The 24,731-nt window shown below is 34.7% G+C and overlaps 1 protein-coding gene across 5 annotated transcripts in view; it reads right to left on the bottom strand.

Annotated features, from left to right (window-relative positions):
• ADAM23 (ADAM metallopeptidase domain 23) overlaps positions 1-24,731 on the bottom strand; it is a 71,361-nt gene that overhangs the window by 21,288 nt on the left and 25,342 nt on the right. For all 5 annotated transcript variants that reach the window (XM_051786848.1, XM_051786845.1, XM_051786844.1 and 2 more), the window contains exons 6-22: positions 24,251-24,314; positions 21,884-21,956; positions 21,302-21,375; positions 20,353-20,418; positions 17,068-17,139; positions 14,470-14,636; positions 12,371-12,455; positions 11,492-11,582; positions 9,824-9,872; positions 8,225-8,324; positions 5,584-5,655; positions 4,728-4,814; positions 4,499-4,579; positions 3,506-3,556; positions 2,959-3,022; positions 1,614-1,719; positions 44-163 (exon numbers count right to left, since the gene is read on the bottom strand). In XM_051786848.1, the coding sequence (XP_051642808.1) occupies positions 44-163; positions 1,614-1,719; positions 2,959-3,022; positions 3,506-3,556; positions 4,499-4,579; positions 4,728-4,814; positions 5,584-5,655; positions 8,225-8,324; positions 9,824-9,872; positions 11,492-11,582; positions 12,371-12,455; positions 14,470-14,636; positions 17,068-17,139; positions 20,353-20,418; positions 21,302-21,375; positions 21,884-21,956; positions 24,251-24,314 (1,422 nt within the window). The remainder of the gene's footprint in view (positions 1-43; positions 164-1,613; positions 1,720-2,958; positions 3,023-3,505; positions 3,557-4,498; positions 4,580-4,727; positions 4,815-5,583; positions 5,656-8,224; positions 8,325-9,823; positions 9,873-11,491; positions 11,583-12,370; positions 12,456-14,469; positions 14,637-17,067; positions 17,140-20,352; positions 20,419-21,301; positions 21,376-21,883; positions 21,957-24,250; positions 24,315-24,731) is intronic.

Raw genomic sequence — 24,731 nt, 5'->3', positions numbered from 1 at the left:
TTGACAGAGCAAAATCACATTGGAATACTGCATTATCTTTTACCTGCAGTCCACTATGCGTCCTTGATGATAAAAAGAATTTGGGATAATTTCTCCTTGAACTTGACCAACTCGTGGAACTCTAGTAAGATTAGTACAGAGCAAAAAGCCACAGAAAACATCACTGTAAAATGAAAACATAAACCAAAATATTACTGGAATAATATGAGGTAGACTTACAAAAAAGAAAGTCTGGCAATGATGCTGCTGATCACAGTAATATATTACCATAAGCCACATGACAGACTTTCAGAGTACAAGGCTGGAAATAAAATATTATTTTATATAAATGATAAAAGGCAGAAACAAGTCACCATTCATTCTAATGGACCAGTGAATGTTCACATGAACAAAGAATGTATCTGGGTTCTAAGTACAATACCGTACAATTTAGAGGAGCCAAATCATACAAAGCTTTGTCATGTCAGGCTAAATTACTTTTCACTCTCTCTAGCAGCTTATATGCCACACATTAATGTCACTTTTGAATTTTTAATTGAATTTTATTTCCCTTGCAAGACAACAGAACCATAATAACAATCATTAGCAGTTGTGTGTGCCCAAAATTTCATTAAAAATCTGCTTTATTTTATTTTGTTTTATATCTAAATATATTTCAATATATCTTACATAAGATACACAAGATAACTCTTATATCTTCAATAGAAGGATATCAGCTAATACTAATTGTCCTAAGTCACAGAAGTAGCTGGATGAATGATGGAAAATGCCTTTGTTAAAACTGCTTTGTTTAAATAGCTCTTCAGTTAGATCATTTTCCTGCATCTCTCTACCAACAAAGAAAAGCTTTTATAGAAATGAAATTTTTCATGTGCACATCAGAATAACACTATTCCCATCTAAATATATTTTAAACAATTCATTAAACAACTCCTTTCCTTATGATCCTATCTGAAAAATAATTTTTAAGAAAGGCACTTGACAAACATCAAATAGTCAAAGAAGGAAAACACCATTGTGAGACTGAAATTTGTATGTGCATACTTAAATTTCTTCTGATTTATTTACTGTAATTTTAAAGTCTATCCACTAATGGTCATTACCTAGAAAAGTAAATTTAATCAAATATTCATCTAGTAATGATCACACGCAAATGAATCAGCCCTTCTCTCTATAGCATCCAAATGTCTAATGGTCCTCTCTGATCAAAATAATGGTTGGAATGAGTTTGAAACAGCATAATCTGGTATCAATCCTAGAGCAGGCAAAAACAGCATGTGCATTTGCAGCCTAATGTATCACTACCAAGTCTGAGGTGTCTGTACGTTATAAACTTGTGCATTTTTGTTGCGTTGTCCCTCAGCTCCTCTGAAATAATTAAAGTCAGTATATTCTTCTGAAAATCTGGAATTCTTTCCAAGTGTATTGCTGAGTCACCCATGGATTTGTCAGAGTGGAACTTTTTCAAGATGCAAACCTTGCGAGGGAAAGAAGATTCCAAATAATGCAAAACAAACTGCTGAAGCATTCAAGAAAAAGTAGAAAAATTAGACAATATGAAACCATTATCAATCTATTTACATTACAAATAATCTCTACCAAGATGAACTTACTGTTTGCTGCACTGAATCCATCGGTCTCCATCTTTTCCACAGTTTCCCTTTGTTGTGCCTTCTGTATTAAGCTTTTCATAACAAAATTTGTCAGATCCTGAAGACTCTATTGATGAAGAAAAAAGAAACGTGCTTTCCACTGGCAACATGAGAGTTTTGAAACCTGCATAATTTATTGCAGCAGTTCTCTGTAATTTTTTTAGTACAAAACATCAATCTAAACACACATGTATGTGTAGAGACCATATTTTCCAGTGACTACAGTAGGAAACCACCAGGCTAAACTGAAATACCTATTGATGGCTTTTTTAACTAATGCTTGATAACTCAAAATTTGCTCTGAACTTCTAAAAATGTAGCCTCTACAGTGCCTGAATTTTCTTCTGCATATGAAATTTATCTGTGGTCTAATTTTGTTAACTTCATAACAGTTGTACATAGATTTAAATCTAGTTGTTTTCACTGATGTCATTCCTGATCTGCATTTCAGAAGATCAAAGATTTTATATATGACATTTATGATAAGCATATGTTCTGACATCAACTCTATGCTTATTTCATTCTATTTTTCAGGTGTTGATAGCAAAACCAAAGTTGAACAGCCAAAGTGTAATTTCTACTTATTTTTAGGAGTAAAAATCTGAACAATTATGTTTTCAAAGTCACAATTATTTACTAAGAAGCTCATTTGTTTTTTCTAAAAATAAATTTAAAAAAAAAAAAGAAAAAAGAAAACCACAACAATATATAGATGAAGGTACAATAATAAAGATAAATAAGACAGAGTATTTTCAGTGGCAGTTATAGTTAGACAAAATGCACAAGAAAACATTAACTGCCAGAGTACAGGAGACCCTGGTAGTTCTGCTCTGCTGAATTGTCTCAAAGTCATTACACAGAACATTCACCCCTCTAGACTTAAATCTGTACTATGCATATTTAACAATGTACTAATTTTCCTGACTTGTAGGATGTTACAGCAAAGAGAGGCAAGTGGAGCAGCATGAACCATTGCCGGGATAATGGGATTGACAATTGTCATTTCAAAACATCTGTTTTTGAACTGTACCCAAAAAATCCTCAAACCCCCTCACCCTGGTAACATTTGCTGCCCTACCTAAGTCTGCAGCCACATCACATCAGAACAGTCTCACTGACACCACTCCCAGACAGAATTTCACCTGGCAATCAAGCCACAGTTTCCCACTGCAGTCTATTCACTCTACTGATCAGAAGACTTTAACTTAGAATGACAAGAACAAAAAATAAATATACTGAAAATACAAAACAAAAGCAGGAATGAACCAGAAATAAAATACATTTAAGGTAGTTAAAGTCAACCTACTAGATCCCCAGATATATTTGCACTGATTATCTCTTGTCTTGCATTCACCATTATAGCAACGACCCTAAACAAAACACAAGATGTTAGCAATGAGAACTGAACACTACTTCATCTCCTTCCCCTCCCATGACAAATGTCTCATTTGACTCTTCACACACATGTTGGGATCTATAACAGTTTTCATGGATTTGGGTAGATGGAGTACACATTTTGGCCCAGATTCCCAAAGCCAGTTGGTGTCCAATACATATTGACATTTCAGCAGTTGCTTTATATTTCCCCTTTACACAGTTATAAAGAAGTTATTAATGTGGAGTGTAATAAAAGATCTACATGTAAAATGTAGAGATACCAAGTGGATTTTATTTAAAGTAGAATTCTGGACTATTCATAGTGTGCATAAAGCACAAGCAACATTGATGGTGAAAGGATAAAATTTATGAAGAAATATGGAATACAGAATTTAAAGGAAAAAACCAACTCCAAAACAAAAATGTGTATTTGGTTGATTTCTATATGCTGATGTGCAATTTTAAACATAGCATACCTGATTAGAATCACAGGCATACCCATCTTGTTTATGAAGATTCGGTGGACACTGAAAAAAATTAAGATTTTTTACTGTTATGTGTCCTGTAATAATACATCACAGTATCACATATGGAATTTTCCTGGGTTTAAGACAACCACATAACATATAAAGGGGGTAGAGAACATAACTGGTGCTGCAATCTTTATAGTTACAAATACAAATGAAAATAATCAACATCTTGAGCCATGAAATACACGGTTCCAGTCTAACTTTCTGCATATTCTAAGTAAAAATTAAGGAGCTGAGGAAAAATGGAAACAAGGGGTTCAGTAACAGGACATTTGGTGGCTAATACTGGGGTCGTGTCTGTAATGCTGCCACTGCATTCATTTCAGCTCCACTACAAAAGTAAGCAAGCACTTAGTTATAGCCTAGGTGCCTATTGCTTACAGAGATTTGGGGGGTTTTATGATATTATTTCTTGTGTTCTCTTGGCATTGGAAACTTTTTTGGTCCAGAAGCCTTAGACTACTAAAGCTAGGAGCAAACCATTCTCGAAGTTTTTCCTCATCTAAAATGGGCCTGTGAAAATTTGGAAAGGGTATGCCGCTGCAGTGTGCCATATTAGCCAGCACTCTGAGGGCAGCCTTCTAGCTTAAGAAAGCCCTTCTCCCTCCCATTAAGAATGCTCTACCTACAGAATAAAAGATTTACAATAAAATACCAGCAATAGCTACTTATCTGGAAGTATGGGTGCCCCAGATGATAAAATAAAAAAAAGGTACTGTAATTCATTGGCATCTATAATTACAGCCAGTGCCCGAAGAGAATGTGATCCATCCTGAATCTTATTTCTCCAAAACTAAGAGCTTGATGCAGCACCCACACACCCCATCATTTTGAGCATATGAATGTGCAGTTTGTTAATCCAATTTTCCTCTTGAATGAACATAAACAAGAGTACAAACAAGCATCAAAATGTAAGCAGAGAAGGTTCTGCACACATACCTGTCCAGAATCCCCAGTGCAGAACTCTGCAATATCACATTCATTCACTGCATATCGACAGTCGTAACCTCGTGGGAAAAACTAGAAAATGAAAAATATAGTTCAGGACTAAGATTATATCCACACAAGCTGTTCCTTTTCATTCATAAAACACACTCTGAACTTTAACAGGCTGCACGTGACCATGGACAACCGAAAAGAACAATAGATATAAGGCAGCAACACTCACAAGACATGATGTATTACAGCAGGGTCCATCACTACAATGAGCTCCATTAGAAAGAGAGCACTTCTTACAACAGTCTGCATAGCATTCCTGAAGAAAATATTAAGCAAAAGTTTGTTTATTCATTTTCAGCTAGATTTTTCTTCCTAATCTTTCCAACAAACTATTACATAGCAGCCAACAAAAGATTCAGTTTAGCACTGATGACCTGAAATTATCAGCTGGAAGAAAACTTTCCAATACTCAAGTACTGAAGTAAAGGGATAATATAATGCTATAGCAACATGGAGATTTACATCTTCTGAAGCCTCTTCATAGGTGTGGAACAGCTGTGCCAAATGCATGCTGCTTAATCATATTCAAGGCAGAAAAAAAAGATTAAGAAAACTAATTATGGATACAATTATATTTAAATACTAGAGCTAGGATTCAAATCTACAGGGTGGATTTTTGCAGAAACGTTATTGGAATATTCCAAGAATAGAGAAGAAAACAACAGTTTACTTGTTCTGTCCAAACACAGGCACCTATCTCCAAAGTATCAATATGGAGTCTCCTACTCCAGACACATTATCTAGGAAAAGTAAAGGGATAAATCACTTCTACATTGCAAATCAAAAACTGCTGGGAAACAGCTGCATCTTGTCATTAGTATGACAGGAACAGTTTTGAGGACACTCTCCGTCTTTGCACTCATTCTCATTTAGAAAAATGTTTTCAGACGGTGCTTTAATGAAATTGTTCCCAAACAATAAGAAAAACAAATATTCATAACCTTTCCCCCCTCCCTTACCAATCACTTAGTTTATCTTAGTATATTTTGTAAGAAAGACTTGTGGAGTAATATATCTCAACTTGCCATTCGGAAACCGCAATCACATTCTTCTCCTGCTTCTACATATCCATTTCCACACTCTGTGGTCTCAAAGAGCTGAAAGAAAAAAGCCCCCACCCCAAAGTAAGAATAAAACTACTGTCAAATGACTTTTCTGTCACACACAACCCATTTCTGTGGTGCTACAGACACATGCTGTCTGTGCCGTGCTTTGGCAATGGGAAAGGCAGTGTGTTTTTCAAGTGCTGCTATTCAGAATTGATCAGACATGAAAGATGTACAGCTAAATCACATGGATGCTAGTCCTCTTTAGGACAATACTAATCTCAGGAAATGATGATAAACAGAGAGACACTACAATGACACACAAGGAGACAATATCTGAACTTCATTCCTGTTCTATATACTTCCAGTTCTCTGACAATTCCCTCAAGAAATTAGTCTGCAATATCATGTCTGGGATCTACTCAGGTACCCATTCTTGCTCATGCAATTAGCTGCTGTCTATTCCTGTGCACCATGTTTGTGCATGAAAATAACAACCATTAAAAAACACCGCCAAAAAGAAGTTCTATGTGCCTTATTAGTAAGTTATATGCAACCACATACAGATATTAAACAGTTAATCCTAGGACCAGACATATACAATACAGATAAATTCTACAGTTCAGGGTGATATAGGTTCTATACTGATTTCACATATCATAATTCTGATTAAAGGTATTTTTCAGTCTTGTCAAAGATGTAATTTTGAAAAAAGCTTGTCTGTTATCAATTATAATTCTGCTTTAAAGCAATAGTAAAAGTAAGAATATACAGAATCTCCAATTTAACTGGGATATTAGTAGCAGAAACACATTCACTAGAACATGGTTGAAATGAGAAGTTAAAAGTCAAGTTAAAATGAGAACAGAAAAATCTACAGCTAGATAAGAGTGAAAGATGCAAGTAAATGTTCTTTCTAGTGGAAGGAAGCTGTTGAGGATCATGCAGATATGAAACATAACATATAATACAAGTGATACATAAACTTGGATGGAATTCTTCTTTGGAGGACTTGTGGGGGGGGGAGGGCAGAGGGGAATCATAATGCCTAATAAAAAACAAATAAAACATTATACTTCTGTTGCATAAACCACATACGTAATCAATAGCACCTACAGTTTTGTGTACCAAAAGCAAAACTATTCTGAAGCAATACCCATATGTACTCTTCTTCAGTAGCAATGTTGTCATGATTAAAAAACCACTGAAATCTCTCATTCCTTCCCCCTCCATAAGCCACTGTTTCTATTACACTTCAGAGGAAACAGCAAGAGCTCTTACTCCGAAACTGAAATTCAGTTCTCTGTCAAACAAGAAAATTACAGAACACAAGCATGCACACACAAATTTCCTGTGGCATTAATCAGGAGCCATCTAATATTCATATACATGTCAGAAAATAACTCAGGTTGAAATATAAAGAAGTGACTGCTTAACAAGAACTATGTTTTGTTTACCTAAGAATTAAACACACCATTTTGAGCCTTAACTCCTAACCTCCAAATAACAGGATTCTAAACATTGTATGATTATTTTTTTCCCCAAAACACTTCAAAGCTGTAAAACACTGACACAGATAATGTATAAAGACCATTACCCTGGGAGCATTTTCCCCAAAGTAAATCAGGTTTTTATTCTGAATAGAGTTGACAACTTCTTCACATTACTTTGCTAGATAACTACCATTAAAAAATGAAGCTGTGTTTTTCTATTTCCCTACTTACTCCTTCCTGTAAAAATTCTTACATTCTTATTCTGTAAGCAAAGATTGCTACCCTGGAAAAGATTAAAAACACTCAAACAAGTCAAACTGATTTTAGTTAATCATGCAAGGTGATGGTCTACCAGGGGATACAGGACAGTAAACAGAACAGCCTAATAGGCTCATGAGATACTAAATTCTACAAGGACAGCAAGTTTGACACCATGATTAAATAGAATATTAATGCTTTGGATTGCTCTTACTTGGCAAAAAGAGCCACATGGAATATTTTTATACTACTCCGCTTTAGAAGGATGTCATGCTAACATTGCCTTAGAAAAAAACTATGACCTTGCTAAGTTTTTAGGTGAAAAAAAGCATTAGATGGTACAAGGAAACAGTTATGAATTACAGGGTTTGCTAGATGTACAGTTGAAATGAAATGAAGTTAACTTTGAAAACAACCATGAGCTACTACTGTCTACATGAAATGAGCTATGGATTGATTTTTATTTCCTAAAGTGGTAATTTTCAATCTTTTTAACAACCTCAGGCAAAAAGTCCAAGAATTGAGTGTATGTGAAGCATATACTATGACCTCACTTCTGGATTTATTTTGCACTGCTTCCAGCTTAATAAGTAGTGCATTTATGCTGATGGGGATTTAGCTAGCTGTGAAAAATCAACTGCAGTACTTGTCATTATTTCACCATGAAGAATTGATGGAAAACAAGTTGTGTTCCTCTCAACGTTATTTTTAAATGCTAAAGGAATGAACAGGCAGCTAATTACAAACAACCTAGAGAAATTACCCACATAGACATCTGAATAAACTTTAGAACAGATGTATATTAGTGAAATTATTACATTTTCACTGCAATGTTTGGCAGACGTGCTGACTACCAACCGATTTCTTACCTTTGTTGGCCTGTTAAAAAGACAGGCACCTCCCCCACGAAGTAAAAATTCTTTGTATTCTGCAATGCTGCATTTGGAGAATTTCCTGGAATGGTATACCCTAAAATGGCAAAGAATTAGCTGAGTAAATGACTTCAAACACCACCAGTTACTGGAAGGGGGTAATTTACATTTAATACTGTAAATCCCAGTTTCTTACAACCACTGTGTGCAACAGTATGACAGCTCAGTCTTATTCTCAAACAATAAAATCAGAACAAAAGAAAAAGTTTTAAAACACTTTGCATTTTTATATATCTACTTTATGGGTGTAACGTATATAAAACTGTAGTCTTCTAATCTTCTCAATAAGGTGAAACCACACTCTCATAATAGCTGCTATGCATCTATGCATGCACAATCCAGTGTCCCCTTGTGTTTGTTTTTAGCATCTACAAAATGCTATGGCAAGAAGTTTCACAGATTATTTACAGACTGGTAGAAGAATAATTTCATTCCATTTTTTAATGTCATACTTGCTAATCTCATTTCATGTCTCCCTAGTTCTTACACTGGAAGAAATAGTAATCACTTGTTCATGATGTTACAGACTTCTCTCACATTTCCTCACTTCCATCTTTTTCCCAGACTAATGAAAACGTACTTTATTAGTAATTTCTCACACAGAAATGGTCTGATATTTGTATTAGTCATGTTTTGAGATCTGGGAATAAGATCTATTCACACTGTTAAAGATGAGGGTAGCCATGCCATAAGGAGGTTCTTTATCCCTTTCCTATCTGCTCACTGCTACCAAGCTGCCATATCCCTACTGAATTGTTCTATATATAAAAAATGCCTTCTGAAGCCCCAGTGATGTGGTTAAGTGAAAAGGCTTGAAACTGCAGCTAATTATTCGCTCATTTCATTAGTCAGTCCTTTTTCAGTTCCTGGGTGACTATTTGCTCCTGGCATTTTTGTATACTGTTACCTTCTCTATGGAAGAATATCTTTTCTAGTGCTACTGAAATATCAGCTCAAGGCTGATACTTTGATTCACCATGGAAAGGAAGCCAGTATCTATTCTGATCAATGCCTTACTTAGGATTCCAGAAGTAAACTTATGGAATGATTTTCTGTTGCGTTCATACAGTGGTTGACAATTGCAAGTCTACAGGGAAGCCACCCAGTTATTCTCCTGAAGGACCAATTTCCAAATACCATATGAAGAAACTAAGTTCCTTCTATCTTATTTGTAGATAGTTTTCTCCCTGATTTTTTCAGTCAAGCTTCCATAGTGAGGACGGTTCTGCCAGGAAGTGATTTATAAGACTCAAAATCCTATGTTTCAAAAGTTACCCTTTTCTAATCAATTACAGTATAGAGAAAAGAATCTTTGGCAGTGTGTGAGGGTAGAGGGCAATGAAATTCCTCCCATAGAGATGTGCTTCTCCCTCAGAGTTCACTGACCATTTAGCTAAGGTTGAGTTCCAACTGTTTCTAGTTTTTCACTTATTAGCATTAAAACACATGGATAAAACCCAATATATAAATATTTCTGTCATAATGTAAACTATGAACTCATTCCAGAGTCCTCAATTACTGACATTTATGACATACCCTGTTTCCTCCATGATGCAACCACCCCAGGAGTCAGTGCAGTCACACTCTTCTCAGACAAGACCAAAATACAACAGAAAAGGAAAGACGTTATAAACATGCTTACAATAAATATAAAGTACTTACTATAAAAATGGACCTTGACTAATTATACAAAGATCTGATGGTTGCTTGGCTGTACAAACTTTAGCCCCAAGAAGGAAACCAGCCCACTTCAAGACATACTAATATACTTAATAAATGTGGTACTTTCAAATTACCATATGTGCATCCTCTTAGTCTCAGCACGAAGTTTCAGGCATTACAGAAAGCTAAAAATAGCTGGCAATGTTCTTCCCTACAGGCTCTCAAAACAGGCAGCACAAGGCTGTGTGCAGTACACTTAGTATTGAAGATTTAAAATGTTCGCATTTCCTCCTCCCTAAAAAGTATGCAGAACACCCTGAAAGAGAATTGTTCCTGGACAGGTCAGTTCTTCTTAATAATAGAATTATTAATAGTAATACGTGAAACAGCCAATCAAACATTCATTGGAAAAAGTAGTTGAATGAAAATGGATTTACAGTTTACTTACAGCTATAGCATGTAAGTCAACAGTGACCAAATTCATAACATAAAAGTAAAGGATCAACACCTTATGGTTGGTAAAACAGAAGTTACAAACTACTCATCAAATTATCTACCAAAGAAGTAATATTTTCAAAAATAAATGTTCTGTATTGTAATTGCTACTGGAAAACCACACTGCTTGTCCATGGGAAATATACAGATAATTTTTATGGTTATTTCTGCTCTATCCAGGTCTTTTACTAATCCTTCTCTATAAAGGACATCCAAATAAGGAAACTAAACTATCATATCAAAAACCTTTATCTTACAGTTAAAAATATGTTCTGATTTCCAAATTAAATGAGCTCTGTTTTACCTGTTATCAAAAACAATGATATAGAAAATGTCTTAGCAATTTGTCAGTTTACACAATTCAAAACCAATGCTTTACAAAACATCATTCTCTAAACATTGTTTTCTAATCCACAGATTTTTGAAGTGATTCCACAATGAAGTCAACTTTATAACTCATATTTTTGAAGAGGAAACAAAGAGAAAAGGTAGCCAAACTGCTCACAAAATGCAAGTAAAAAAACCCAACAATTTTCTTTAGCCTCAAAAGAGGCTTTGCAGCAGATTTTGTACTGAAACTACATGTGTTAAGGCCACATAAATCTAATCTGGCTGTGAAGCAGCAAAATAACAAGTTGAGCAAACGTCACACTGGACTAGGTTACAGCTCCTTATCATTTCTTCAATTATAAGTCAGGTATTTTTGCATTTTAAGAAGTCAGTGATTGTGTAATAAGATTTACAGATTTCATTATGATAGAAAAGGAGTTCTAAATTAAATTAATGGTGTTTTTACCAATATACCTTTGAATGTTGGTTATGAATCTAACCACCTGACACAGGACATCACTGAGGTCATTGCCAAGTAAGTGCTAAACTTGTGTCTCTTATTTTGGTTAAACTCAAATCCTAGTGCATATATTTCCAAAAGCAGCAATTCTTGTTCTACAGTTACAGCAATTTTGGCATTTCTTTCAAACATTACAAAGGAAGAGTTTATATGCTTAGCTAAGAAGACAAAAGAAGACTCCGTGTCCATATACATACTCGGTTTCCTTGTAGCTGGGTCCCATTGTATTCCAAGGTTCTGAGCAAGACTTTGTGCTAGTTCCTGTGCCATGGGCAAAGGGAGGCCATACTGCATTTCAAGGGGAGCAAATTAAAAAAAAAAAAAAAAAGAAAAAAAGAAAAAATTAATTATCGTAACAACACTACAGTGACTCATTCTGGCTTACCACGTACCTACTACTTCAGTAATTCAGTACCGTCAATCACAATTCTGTGTCCATACAAGGAAAATAAACTCAGTAAAGTTGAGTTTAACATAACAGAAAAAAAATTTCTCCCTTAACCTCAGGGAATCTCTCCCTGCTGGTTAACCTAAAGAAAAAAGTCTATTTGATATATATATAATGCACTTTTGTATAGTATGATTAACCCATCTTAAAACAGGAGACTTTAATTATCAATTTAACATTACACTGAGATAAAATAATAATAATAATAATTAAAAACTCAATACACCAGGACAGTTTTTTTCTAGTTTCAATGTTAAAAAAATTCAGGAAGAATTACATATCACTGGCATCTCAGCAGACCAGGCCTCTTACAGTGAGAGGACCCAAAAAAATATTAAGTGCTGAGTTTCAAACACTCTGGAGATTTTTGGGTCTAAATTTCTGTCAAATATATTAAAAGCCAATTTAAATTCTTATTAAGACAATAATGCAGACAGGAAAAATGCTTTTTAAAAAGAAAAGTACACTGAGTAGTAGCTTAATGATGATCAAGAAGGCTGACTGTGAGAATCCTAACTTTTTAATATATAAATTATCTTTAAAGCCCTGAATACTGAAATACATAAACTCAGAAGTTACAATGTGCAGATTCTATTTTATTTCACCTTAGTAACGAAAAAAAAATTACCTCGTTTACTCCAACTCCTCTGGCCACAGAGCAAACCCCTCCAAAGTAACTTAAGCTGCTCCTTTTGTAATGAAATGTCACATTCCTTACAAGAAGATAGAAATGAAGAAAATATAGCACACTGACATTGGCACCAAGAGCTTATTTAAAGATCATACTTTCACACATACTATGATAGATTGCATGTACATACATCTTCTTGTAGCATCAAAAGCAACTGAAAGCTTACAAACAGAATACCAACATTGAATATATATAAATATATATAATATATATATAATATATTTATATATTTATATAATATATATAAAAATACTATTTTTATTTTGTAGAGTCAGAATCAATCTTAACCCACAAACAAACCAAGCACAGAAAGCTAGAGTACCAGACTCCTAAGACAATAAAATGATCACATTTCTTTAAAAAGTTAACAATGTGCTCCAATTTATAATCTGTCAGGAAGGAATGCTGTTCTGAAATGTATCAGCGTTGAGAATTTTTTTAATTATGATCTTAATCCAAACCAATTCAAGTTCTAGTTTCAACTCCAAATGAAAACACTGAGAAGTATGCCTAAAGGGAAAGTAACTTAATACTGTTCTTTAACCCTGCCTACTTTCAATTATTGTTAATAAGCCCCAAATAATTTAGATATAATAATTAGTTCAGTAATCTGGAAGACCTAAATTATTTTATAAAATGCCTCTAAATTACTATGAATGATACCTATTTGAACTTCATAGTCGTAATAATAAATCTACAGCGCCTACAAATGACCTACAGTGACCTTGCATGATCTACAAATGACCCTAATCTTCTAAAATTATTGGGTTTTTAAATGACAGGATACTCCATACAGGTATATATTTACTATTTAGAACATTCTGACAGTCATCAGGACTTTCAGACTGCAGCCTAAATAAACGCTTACATCCGGAGCCTTTACAGCAGTCAGAATCTCAGTAAGGGCTGAGGCTGACAGGCTCTTCTGGAAACGGTCTAGCTCAACCCCCCTGCTCCATGGAGGCTCAGCTGGAACACGCTGCTCAGGACCATGTTCCCCTGGCTTTGGAATATCTCCGAGCATGGACAGTCCACAGCCTCTTTGGAGCAGCCTGTTCCAGCATCTGACCACCTTCACAGTGAAATGGCGTTTTCCCTATGTTTAAATGGAACTTCCTGTATTTCAGGTTGTATTTGGTACCTTTCACCATGCACCACTGAGAAAAGCCTGTTTGCTCTCGCTGGCAAATTCCTCAGCAAGAAACGCGATACATGCATGAAAATCATTAAGAGTGCATGTCAGCAGCACTTTGCCTACATTAACAAGAATGCAATTAGCATTGTGTTGTGATGCCTGTATTAGGGAAATCTGGAGGAAATTCTTCAACCCTTAATTTTATCCTCCTCTGCAGAAGATGAATTATAGGAGAATCCCATGGAAGACATTTGTCACTTCATCCTCATAGTATGTCATGCTGCTGGGAGGTGGCTTAAGATCTTTATGCTGCTCAGGGGAACACACATTTCCTGCTCTTTGCTTACAATGCCGTGAAGCAAAAAAAATACTTGTTCAAGGTTGAAATTGTGCCTAATGATGCAAGTGGAATTTGCCCTCAAAATGCATTGTGTCTCAGAGAACAATTCATTCCAGTTCTAAAGGAGGAGACCTTCCACTAACAAATCATCTATGCAGCTACATGTGTGAATAAATACTAACTGGAATGCTCCTGTGGCAACACATAATACTGTCAGCTCTGCCCTCTCCTGATCTTTATTGGGAAAGCAGTACATTACACACCTGATTAGCAAAGCTAGGTGTCCTTAAGGGCTCATCAGAAGACACTTCAAATACGTGACACTGTCTCCAGGTTTTAAAAACATTCAAATTTCATTATAGATGTACATCAACATGACCATGGCATATACCACACCTATTAAAAGCAGGCTAACATGTTACATATGGATTAAGTTTCCTAAGTAAGGCAGATGTTGATTCATATAGTGAATATACTGAGCAAAAAAGTATGAAAGAAGAGACAAGTAGAGAGGAAAGCATATAAAACTGATATTCTAAGCCATCACACAATGGTACATACGAGAGCAGGTGCACAGCATCAGCGTGCTGTTTGATGTAGTGCTGTCGGTACTTGGAGAAATCGTGGAGCATCTGCAGAGGGTCCGGGTGAATATTAATACGATCTCTGTCTGTCCAAGTTTCCACAGCAACAAGAACCACCCTGGTGTTCAGCTGTTCCTTGTATATCTGAGGGCAGAGACAGGACAGGCACAGGAGTAGAACACTGGGTCAAACATGCACAGTTAGCCAGTAAGAGTAAAGCGGAAGGACAAGAGGGATAAAGCAGGAGGAAAACATGGGGAAACAGTTAGCTGGAAATGCCTTGGATTTCCTAGAAGTTGATATTCTGATCAACTTAAATTTTATATTTTAGAGGACAAGAACATCCCGTGCTGCTCTTTCTTTTTTTTTAGCCCCTCCATTTTCTTTAAAATTCTCATGTCAAATAATTTTGCCACTGAGTTTTGCAGAAAACCTGTACAAAAATCAGCAAAGAAGAAATGTAAAGGTACACTGGGTGATCTCAAAGAAAAAAAAGGAAGATCTCAAAGACAAAGAATAGCCAAAGAAAATCCTTAAGTGGAGATTAAATAATTTCTCAGTACATCCAAAATTCAATTCACATAATGCTTGATTTCCATTTATATAGTATGATCACTTAATACGACTCAAGCAATGTGAGGATTAAGTAAAAATATTAATTTTTCTATTAATTGTAATGTAACTGTAGTAATAGACAAGGAAACAACAATCAGGCCCTAAAAATAACAAAACAGTTTTAAAATAAGCTTTTTAACTTTGTGCATAATACTTGACTCTGACATAACACTGCTACTCTCTTTAGGTTCAGGTAAAAAAACTGTCAAATTTTACTAAGGTTATGCAAAACTTTCAGATCTACGAAAGATGCATTCCTTATCCACCCTGACTAGAAAGCTGGTCTTTTGTATCAGGACAGCATTATCCTTATTAAAAAGTAAATGTATAATATTCATCTCAGGAAAAAAAAGACAATAAATGTAAGAGCAGGAGAGAGCAACTAGTTAAGCTCAATTTTGTCCAAGACCCTTGAAGGAAAAAAATGCTTCAATCTGAGGAAGACAGGCTGACAACATACACAGAAAATGGTATACAAAATGAGAAAAATCCATAAAATTAATGCCCCTGAAATTACATATGGGTCGATCAATAAAGACTTTACTTCTGCTTGCTGAGAGGAAAACTATTTCCTGAAGTAAACAGGAAGGAGAGAATGGAAGAGGGAGCAGAGAACCTGAAAGCCTCTGAAAGCCAGGATCCTTTTCCCAATAATAAATCAGTAAGAAATACAGCCCACTCCTATGGACACAGGGGAATAACAAGGCAGAAATTCCTCCTCTTTTTCATGCTTTATTTAAAAAAAAGGCCATTAAGATGCCATTTTGGAAGATTTCTATAAGGGGACTGAATTCTACACTGGAGTGAAGCTGAATGTTTCTGCATACACACACATAGAGCAAATAAAAATGGAAAAGCAGATGGAATAGTCAGAGAAAGGAAAGACAGATGAAATAACTTTTGTTAAAATGCAGAAGAAATACAAAGAAGTAATGATCAGATGAGAAAAAATAAAAATGCCACCTTTTCCTTGGGAATATACAATATAAATTGGAGAAATATTATTTCAATTATTTACATTTTTACCTGCTCTAGTAACTTTTCTTTAGACTACTGGCATTTTCAGACCATTACAGAAAAATATTCCAAAACACTTCCCATATTTCATGTATTATAAATATATTCACCTGAACTTTTCAACATACATACAGTATACTTTATATGTAAGATACTAGGAACAAAGACCATATTGCTTCCTCCGAGCCAAACAAATTGTTGACAATGTTTTGCACTGAATCATATCACACGGTTCCATGGGTAGCAATCATGTCACATGGAAAAGGGACTCAGTCAGCATTTGGTAGCCTTTGTATTCATAATTACTAGAGAATCAATCCTGTTTTCACCACAAACAGAGCTCTGAAATGTGTGGTCACTATATGTGTATCAAAAAGTGAGGAGAAAATCAAATTTTACCACAAATATTACTTTTACTTTATGTGTTGTATGCAAAATTGTTCTAAATTTAGTCACAGATACAAGTATGGTACCTGTGTCACTTTCACCCATTTATAATGTACTACAGTGGGATTTTGTTTGTTAAGCTACAAATACAGATTTATCAAGGAGAATTTTTTACTCGCACTCTTTTTCTCCCAGTAGATATGTGCATTCTTTGTGGACTATACTCCCAGTTTCAAACACTTGTGGTTAGATTTGTGAAACTTCATTAAATATCATTCTTAACTGGTGACAGATACTGAAATCTCCTTTAAGTTTGAAATCACCTCTGCTAAGGGCAAACTCTGGCAGCTGCAAGCTTGAGAAAAAGGCCATGGAAAATCTGGTGGTTTCTTATACATTCACCCCAGGCTATTCTTCTGCAGAGGAGCTGGAAATGCACTTTAAAATGTAATTTTCATAGCTGCTTTTTTTTTTTATCCTGGTATTTGAAAATGTTAACTTTTTTACTAAACTAAAAGTCAGTGAATCAGTGTTCAGAGGAAACATGGATACTTACAGCATCTACAAGATTTACCACAGACTTTGCAAAATTGTTTGTGTATGCATTTGAAGAACGGTGCCTTTTGAACTAAAAGGAGAAAAGAAAGTAGAACACAGTAAGAACTTAAATATTTATTACTAATTCTTTATTTTTACAGCATGAAAGGAAAATTAATATTTTAAAAAAGAGTAAAGGAAAACCTCAAAAAGCTTTTCAAATCATAGCCTACATCTCACATTCAAGAATCCCTGGAAAATAAAGGCAGCCATGTATGCTAGACAGCCTTTCACATCTGTAAAAGGAGCACTTAGCCTCAAGAAATATCCTATTTATAAATAGAGTTCAAATGTTTGAGATAAAATTACAGATAAACATAAACATGAGCTCAAGATTGAGAGGATACTGTGCCCATTAAAAGTGTGCTTAACTTGATGAGTTACTTATCAGACTGTACTAGACACATTCCATGACTATAAGACAGGAAGATGAAGCATTTACCACTTGTCCTCTGCACAGCTCTTTGCAAAGCCATGCTTTCTCCACAATAGCACAAGACTCTTATGACAAGTAGTATTAGTTATACCAAAAGACAAAATGGAAGAGGGAGGGCACAGTAAAAGTTAATACGTGAATGTGAAGAGAGTTGAGCTGAATATCTTAAATTTTAACTTTAATTTTTTTTCTATTTTTATAGATTTAGATGAGCTGTATTAGAAGTTCTGCCTCCTAATTTCTGTGCATGTCATTACAATGGTTTCATGTCTTTCCTCGTCCTGCCCCACAAGTCCCTTCTGTTCTAAGTCAAATTTTTTAGAGGTGCAGCTATGGTATCTGAACATGAATCCATCGCTTTCAAGAAACTGTAAAATTATAAACCAAAACTACATTACACAATATGATTTGCAGACAGAAAAATAAGTCTTTAAAATTTCACAGAAAAGGCACATAAAATTGCTTAGAACAAAGAGGGCAAAAAGTCTTCAAAAAAAAACTTTTACTAATTTTAACTACTGGTTGAAAGCATCTAGTGAAGAATTACAAAACAGACAAATCCCCCATTTTCCAAAATTATTCTTTGTGTAAAGGTGAAAGTAACTATGTTTTTAAAATTAAATAATCTGTTTCTGAAATTGAAAGAAGAAGAGTCACCCACACAAACACACTATATTATTAGATGATAAATTTGCCATTCTGTTAAATTCAACTTATTTTTGCACAATCAACCTAGTTTTATAAGGATGAAACGCCATAGAAATAAAAAAAAGTTCATCAAACTTAATGGGGACACTCATTTGACTGCAGGAAGATAATTTTTTTTACAAATGCAGTTATTCACTGTTAGGTTCCACAATGCTTCAGCACAACCATGGCAGGTTTTAACACCCAAAGATCCTACAACATAGGTTTGCAGAGACCCATTCCCCTATAACTATTCTCAAAACAAAGCATTTTCAGGTACAGTGCTCGTAGATGCTTGGGATGTACACTGAGAGGAATGTACATATCACAAGACTCTGCTCCCTAGGGAACCATGACAATGGGACAGGGGGAAAGGGCAGCTTTGGCTTTATGTTTTGAGCCAATCTCAAACCTTTCCAGAAATGGAAAGGTAAAACAATATGCTTTGGAAAATGTTCTTGGTTTTTGTGAAAGTACTAAAATGCTAAAATCAATAGCAATATACCACATAATATGTTTAAACACAGTTCCTAAACCAGAAATTAATCTAAGCCAGTAAAAAGTGCAACAACCTAATTAAACATATCTAGTTGTGTCTTTATTGCTACAGGAAAGTAAAATGTGAAAATACATAGTATTTACCACTTAACACAAAATGGTCAAAGAGGTTTAAGATACTTCTTCCAACACAGACGTTTGCTGCAGGGGAAACCTGCCCTCTCCTGGTAAGTAGAAAACCTTGAAAGTACATTTAGTGAGCTCCTGGACTGGCAAGCTGTGACGCTTAATTGTGAACGCTTCCTTAAGTACATCCATTTTATTCCTTGAAAAGATTTATTATCTGCTTCTGAGTCACTGACAACTCTTGTGGTCAAAAATTCTAACAAATAAAGCGTGAGGGGAGACAACAGCTAGTGTCTGTAACCACTGTAGTGAACAGAGCAGTTGTCCTTTAAGTATGTCTGTAATACAAGAGGCCAGAGGAAAGACAGACTAGAAAGATTTTCTCTTCATAAGGAACATCAACCACAGACACCAAACAAGACAACACAACAGCCATAACTTCATTTATTGTGCCCTACTGCTGAACAACTAACACCTGAACAATCTTACAGTAGTTTTCTACCAGGTAGCTTTACAAATGAGAACAACTCAAGAAATTCTGTCCTACGCTTTCCACCCACTCAAATTCCCTCCACACTGTTAACCTCCAAACATAGGTTATGTTTGCCCAGACCACTTCTATGATTTATTAGACAGATGATGGAAGGGTATATTATCTTTCTATTCAGCACTAGAACACGTACAAATTACTGCATCCTGTTCTGATATTAGCTGCTTCTTACTCTTAAAAATTATTCTTCAGTGTTGGCAAAAGAGCCCACAACAACATAAAGCATTGGGAAAACATGCCGTAGAGTGAGAGACACAGCAATCTCTTTACTTGCAAACAAAATAAACAAAAACTGTTTTATCAACAGAATTTGTTTTTTTTTTAAAAAAAAGTCTTGCTCACACAAATGTCACTCCACTTGACATTTTCCAGTCATCTTTCAAGAAAAAATGGGAAAAAAGTGGGCTTTCCTCCCCCTACTCCTGGGATTTTTTTAATGACAACCACTTTCTCAATCAAACAAACAACTTATCCTGCACTTCATTATGAATCCTGTTCATAAGGAGAGAATACCCAGGAAGAACAACCATGAGAGTTTTGTCTATATGTTTTGCTGCATTATAATTTAAGTTAGTAAAACTAAACTCAAAGTAACAAATTCTGACCTCTTTCTATATAGCTTTAAAGATGTAATTTTAGAACATTTAGTGTGTTGGTTCTGGACATAAATGCTTTGTTGCTTTACTTCACTTTATGGGCATACTAAATTATCCATATGATACTAAGGTGTTTCAGATTTATTTTGAATATATAATTGCTGTAGAAAATCTTAGGCAACATTAAGCTTCATTAGGTATTATGGCCTATACTGTGTCTTACAGTACAGCTGTTAATAGCTGCTGATAAACAAAATACTGCACCCAAAAGTAGCTTATGCAGCACAATGCTGTGCATCAACTTACAAACTATCACCAAAAGGAAGATTACCTTTGAATTGATATACTTACCATTTTATGGTCATTGACTATCATGAGCTCCAGATATTTCATTTCTTCGAAGACACCACGAGATATCTGACAGATTAAAGAAACTGATTGAGAAATCATGAAGATGTAATGATTTTCAAAAATAACTGCAGTTGATTTATATTATATATACATATTACATATATACATAGGGAGAGTGTAAACCTGTAAAAAACTGGGTCAGACATTCAGCTAGGGTGAAGAATCATAGCCCCAGTAACTTTGTGAGTTATGATAGACACTGGCTGAGAATCTGAGTCACATCATCAAGAACATTCAAAGTCTACTCTTTTTGGCTCAGTGCAGACACCACCACTTCTTCCATCCTCTTTTCATTATGTACTATTCATTGCGGATTTAATGAGGAAGGAAGTTACTAAAAACAGATGCACCCTCAAAAATATGGTGTGGATTGTGCAACTCAGTGAAGAAATACAGATTAATGTTCCTTAACTCAATTATTCCCCTAACTGACGCATATGCACGTGAAGTTCATGAGGACTGCCCACTTATGTTCTCTGAATAATCCAGTTCTGGGTGTCCTCATTTGGACTTTTGATTTAACCGTGCTACTTAATGAGCCAAATGACAACAAAGTCAGATATCCACAAAGTAGGCAAAAGTTCATTCAAAATTATTCTTTACCCTCAAGCAGACCCAAAATTTAAAATTCTAAACTCATTCTCACTACTAAATTTCCCCTGAATTGATGTATTGTTGTCACTTTAGAAAGTTTACCAACTATTTTCCAAATATTCTAATTTTAAAGAACGATTTTATTTTCTCACTTGATAATTGTATTATGTGACAATGTTAAGGTACTAAAAATATTAGTTTCCTAAAGCCTATGTTCTCTTGACATTAAAAAACACAGAAATTAGTGGGTTTGGTTTTATAAATGGTCTTAACTCAGGGTCACACTTTTACTCACTGCTCTCTTTCTTCTCTTTCTCCTCAGCCACTGAAGTTCAGACAGAAAGGGCCATTCAGAACTAGAGTCAGTCTCTGTACAAATTACAATTTAAGAATTTCATGGCATTATTTTAAACTACTTAAGTACACTGAGCAAACCTAAAGTACATCATCAAAATGAGAACCATCTTTGCTATTGAAAGGCTCATTTTTTTAAATATATATCTCATATCAAAACTCAAGTAATTTAGAAATCTGATAGTTAAAGCATGCAAGGAGAGATAAAGAGATCATAACCCGGGCTTAGAATATATATATGTTTTCTTCCATCTTCTGTCCTCAAAAGCATTAATATCACTGAATAAATTTAGTGATTTGCAGAAGAAAGCTAAATACAGGTCTTGATGGATGAAAATCTTTCAGCTGCTTATTGAAAAATCTAAATTCCATTGCAATAACTGTGGAAAAAGTCAGGTTAGGATCTATTTTTCAAGCTTTTCAGCAAGTTTATGTACCCTGTTAGCCTAATTTTCAAATTTTTCAAGTTATATATACGATTATTTCCCATATTGAAAAACTCATAACATAAGCAAAAACATACCAAGGTCCTGCAACTGCTTGGAGGCTTGTGTTCCGTAAGTTCTTTGGATGATATGTGGCCTACTTTTACTTTCCTGATAAGAAAAATATGTGAAATTTTCTTCTAATTAATAATGTCAAGTGAAAGACGTGGCACTTCTTTCAGCATTTATCATTTTTATTGTTTTTTCAATAAAATGCAAGCAACTACAGTATCAATTTGGGATAGTATTAATTTGAAGCAATCTATTTGCAATCCTGAGCAAATCATGGAGCCTCTCTGCTTCAGCACATTTACTGGTCTACAAAACTGAAGAATCACAAATGTCTTTGAGATTACCTGAAAAAAGCCCCTTAAAAGCCTTACTGTTAGAGAACACAGATCATTTATTCCAATAAATCAAATTAGAAAGTCTATATCTGGTTGAAATCTTCCTGCCACAGATGAAAAGTAAGTTATTACTATTTACGAAAAAATCCTATCTAATTGCAGCAAAATGCAAGAAACCAATCAATATGCTATCCTTAAAAGGACTATTTCACCCTGTTTTATTGGTGTGTACAACACTTAAAAAGGTTACAGCTTTTAATGCATATTTTCTTTAGAAGTCTGACATACCCCAAATTATTACATTTGAGTATCTACTCTAGAAAACAACTCTTTTCTTCCATAACACCTCCTTTGCAGAGCCTGACAAAACAAGCAATTCTTTTCAAAGGGCAGGATGCAACTGTTCTGTAACTTTCCTAAGAAATACATAACTCACTGAAGGACAATACTGCATATTTTTGCTGAATTTTGGGGGGAAGAGAGGGAGTTTTATATAGTATCTACTACAGTTAAGATTAATCAAGCTGAATAAACTACACACTGAAGGCTGTGTCCAAGATATATATCTTGCATAATGCAATCAAAAAATGAGCCTCTGAAAGCTCTCTGTAGCTGTATTATTTTATTTTCAGTAGTTTACAGAAAAATATGCATCTCATCTGTCTTCTTATCATCTAGAATCCAACATGAATCCTCGACAGAGTTGGTAAATGGTGTCTCACTTTCATAACCAGAACTTCTCCTACACTTAAAAAGTTTTACTGAAATACCACACTGAGAGAGAGATCCTGGTTTCGTTTGTTCACCCAAGCAAGAAAACAGTTTAGTCAAATTCTCTTCTTCCTACTATATGGATACTGCTGTATAAATACAATCTCCATGAATTTACTGTGCCTGTGTTGCCAGTTTTCACACTTAAAATCTTTATGAATATGTGCTACAGCAAACATAGACACATGGAATGGAATGTTGCTCCCGGGGAGACAGAGAAGTTTTTTAGGATGTAATACTTTCCTGTGTCTCTAAAGTTTCATTCATAGTCCAATAATTGAACATCCAATTGATACTGATTCCTCCAAATGTTGGTCCAGTTTATTTGACAGTATCAGCCAATGATTTTTGCAGATCTTTATTTGGACTGTAAGTTCAGCATTACAAGCACTAAAACTGGTTCTGCAGAATTAATTATTTGTCATATACTGGTATGTAATAGAGCGAGACGAGCTTAAGAGCTGTGCTACAGCATCTGGAATACATTCTACAGACCAAGAAGGATAAAAACCTTAAGAATTCTCTGTCTTAATGTTGCAGAATCATTTCACTGAAAATAACTCAAATATTTGAATCATTCAAGAGGTAGAAATCTACCTAGTTTTACTACTGTCTATGAAACTGTGTCAGCTCTAACAGCTAAATTTTTAAGAACAGTTGTATTATAATATTTAATATGAAATACAAAAATACAAAAATAATAATAGCAAGATATTAAATATCAGCAGTCCTACATGCTGATCCAGCATAGTCATGTATTTGAATATGCTATATCAGAATCATTTAAGCTATACAGTGACCACTGAGATAACACATACAAAGTGTAAAATACCCAGATAGAATTATCTACTTAATGTAGATAATTTTGTTTCCTTGTGGAAACATGGTAGGTCAAGAGCAACCTGATGCAACTATCTAGAGAGGAATGTATAAATGAGTTCCAGAGATCCCTTCTACAAATTTATAAATACTTCAGTTCAAGTACTAGAGCAAATTGATACACTTTTAGACAGTCCATAACCGTGTGCTAAAGAAACAGTCTTATTAGTCTATTCCCAGCATCTAAATAATCAACAATAAGTAAGAAACAAAAAATTAGAGAAAAATCATAGGTAAATCATACTTACAAATTTCCTGCCTAAATAAATTCCAATCAAGTGTTTTAAAATACTTTTGGTTTTCATATGAACACATGAGACATTCATTTATTGATTTGTTCTAATATTTTCATTTGTTATTCCTTGAGCACTCTCCCAAACCAAACAAATAAGATAAAAATAAACTTACTTCACTGTGGGTCAGTTCCATTGGTTCTATCAAGTACAAATAAGTACTGTCTTCAAACATGCCACTAGAACATGAAGAAAAAGAAGTGATATTTAGGATTACATGGTAATTAGTTTGACTCCAGGATATGAATTTTGATGAAACAAAAGCAAATTTAGGGCTGAAAAACTGACCAATATTAAAATAAATTCCATATATGTTCATTACCACCACATGTAGTTAAAGCTAAGTATATATTTTTTTTAAAAATATGACGCACATTTTAATGAACCAACACTAAATGTAATGGCAATGCAATGATAAAGTACCAAAAAGAGGTAAAGATTTGACCTTGGAAAGAGGAAGTACTAAGATACACATTGCCATGCAGAATATAATCAACAGCTGAGTTGCACTTAACAGTAACTAGTTCTAGTAAGGACTAATTTCTCACATTTTTTTCTTTGTATAATTTAACAAAAAAATCAATTTTTCTGTTGGC

This window comes from Manacus candei, unplaced genomic scaffold (assembly GCF_025592945.1).
Source record: "Manacus candei isolate 608988 ecotype Guabito, Panama unplaced genomic scaffold, ASM2559294v1 h1tg000023l, whole genome shotgun sequence".
Classification (NCBI taxonomy): domain Eukaryota; kingdom Metazoa; phylum Chordata; class Aves; order Passeriformes; family Pipridae; genus Manacus; species Manacus candei.
Note: the sequence above shows the minus strand (reverse complement) of the source record. Positions and strands in the feature narration are given on the sequence as shown.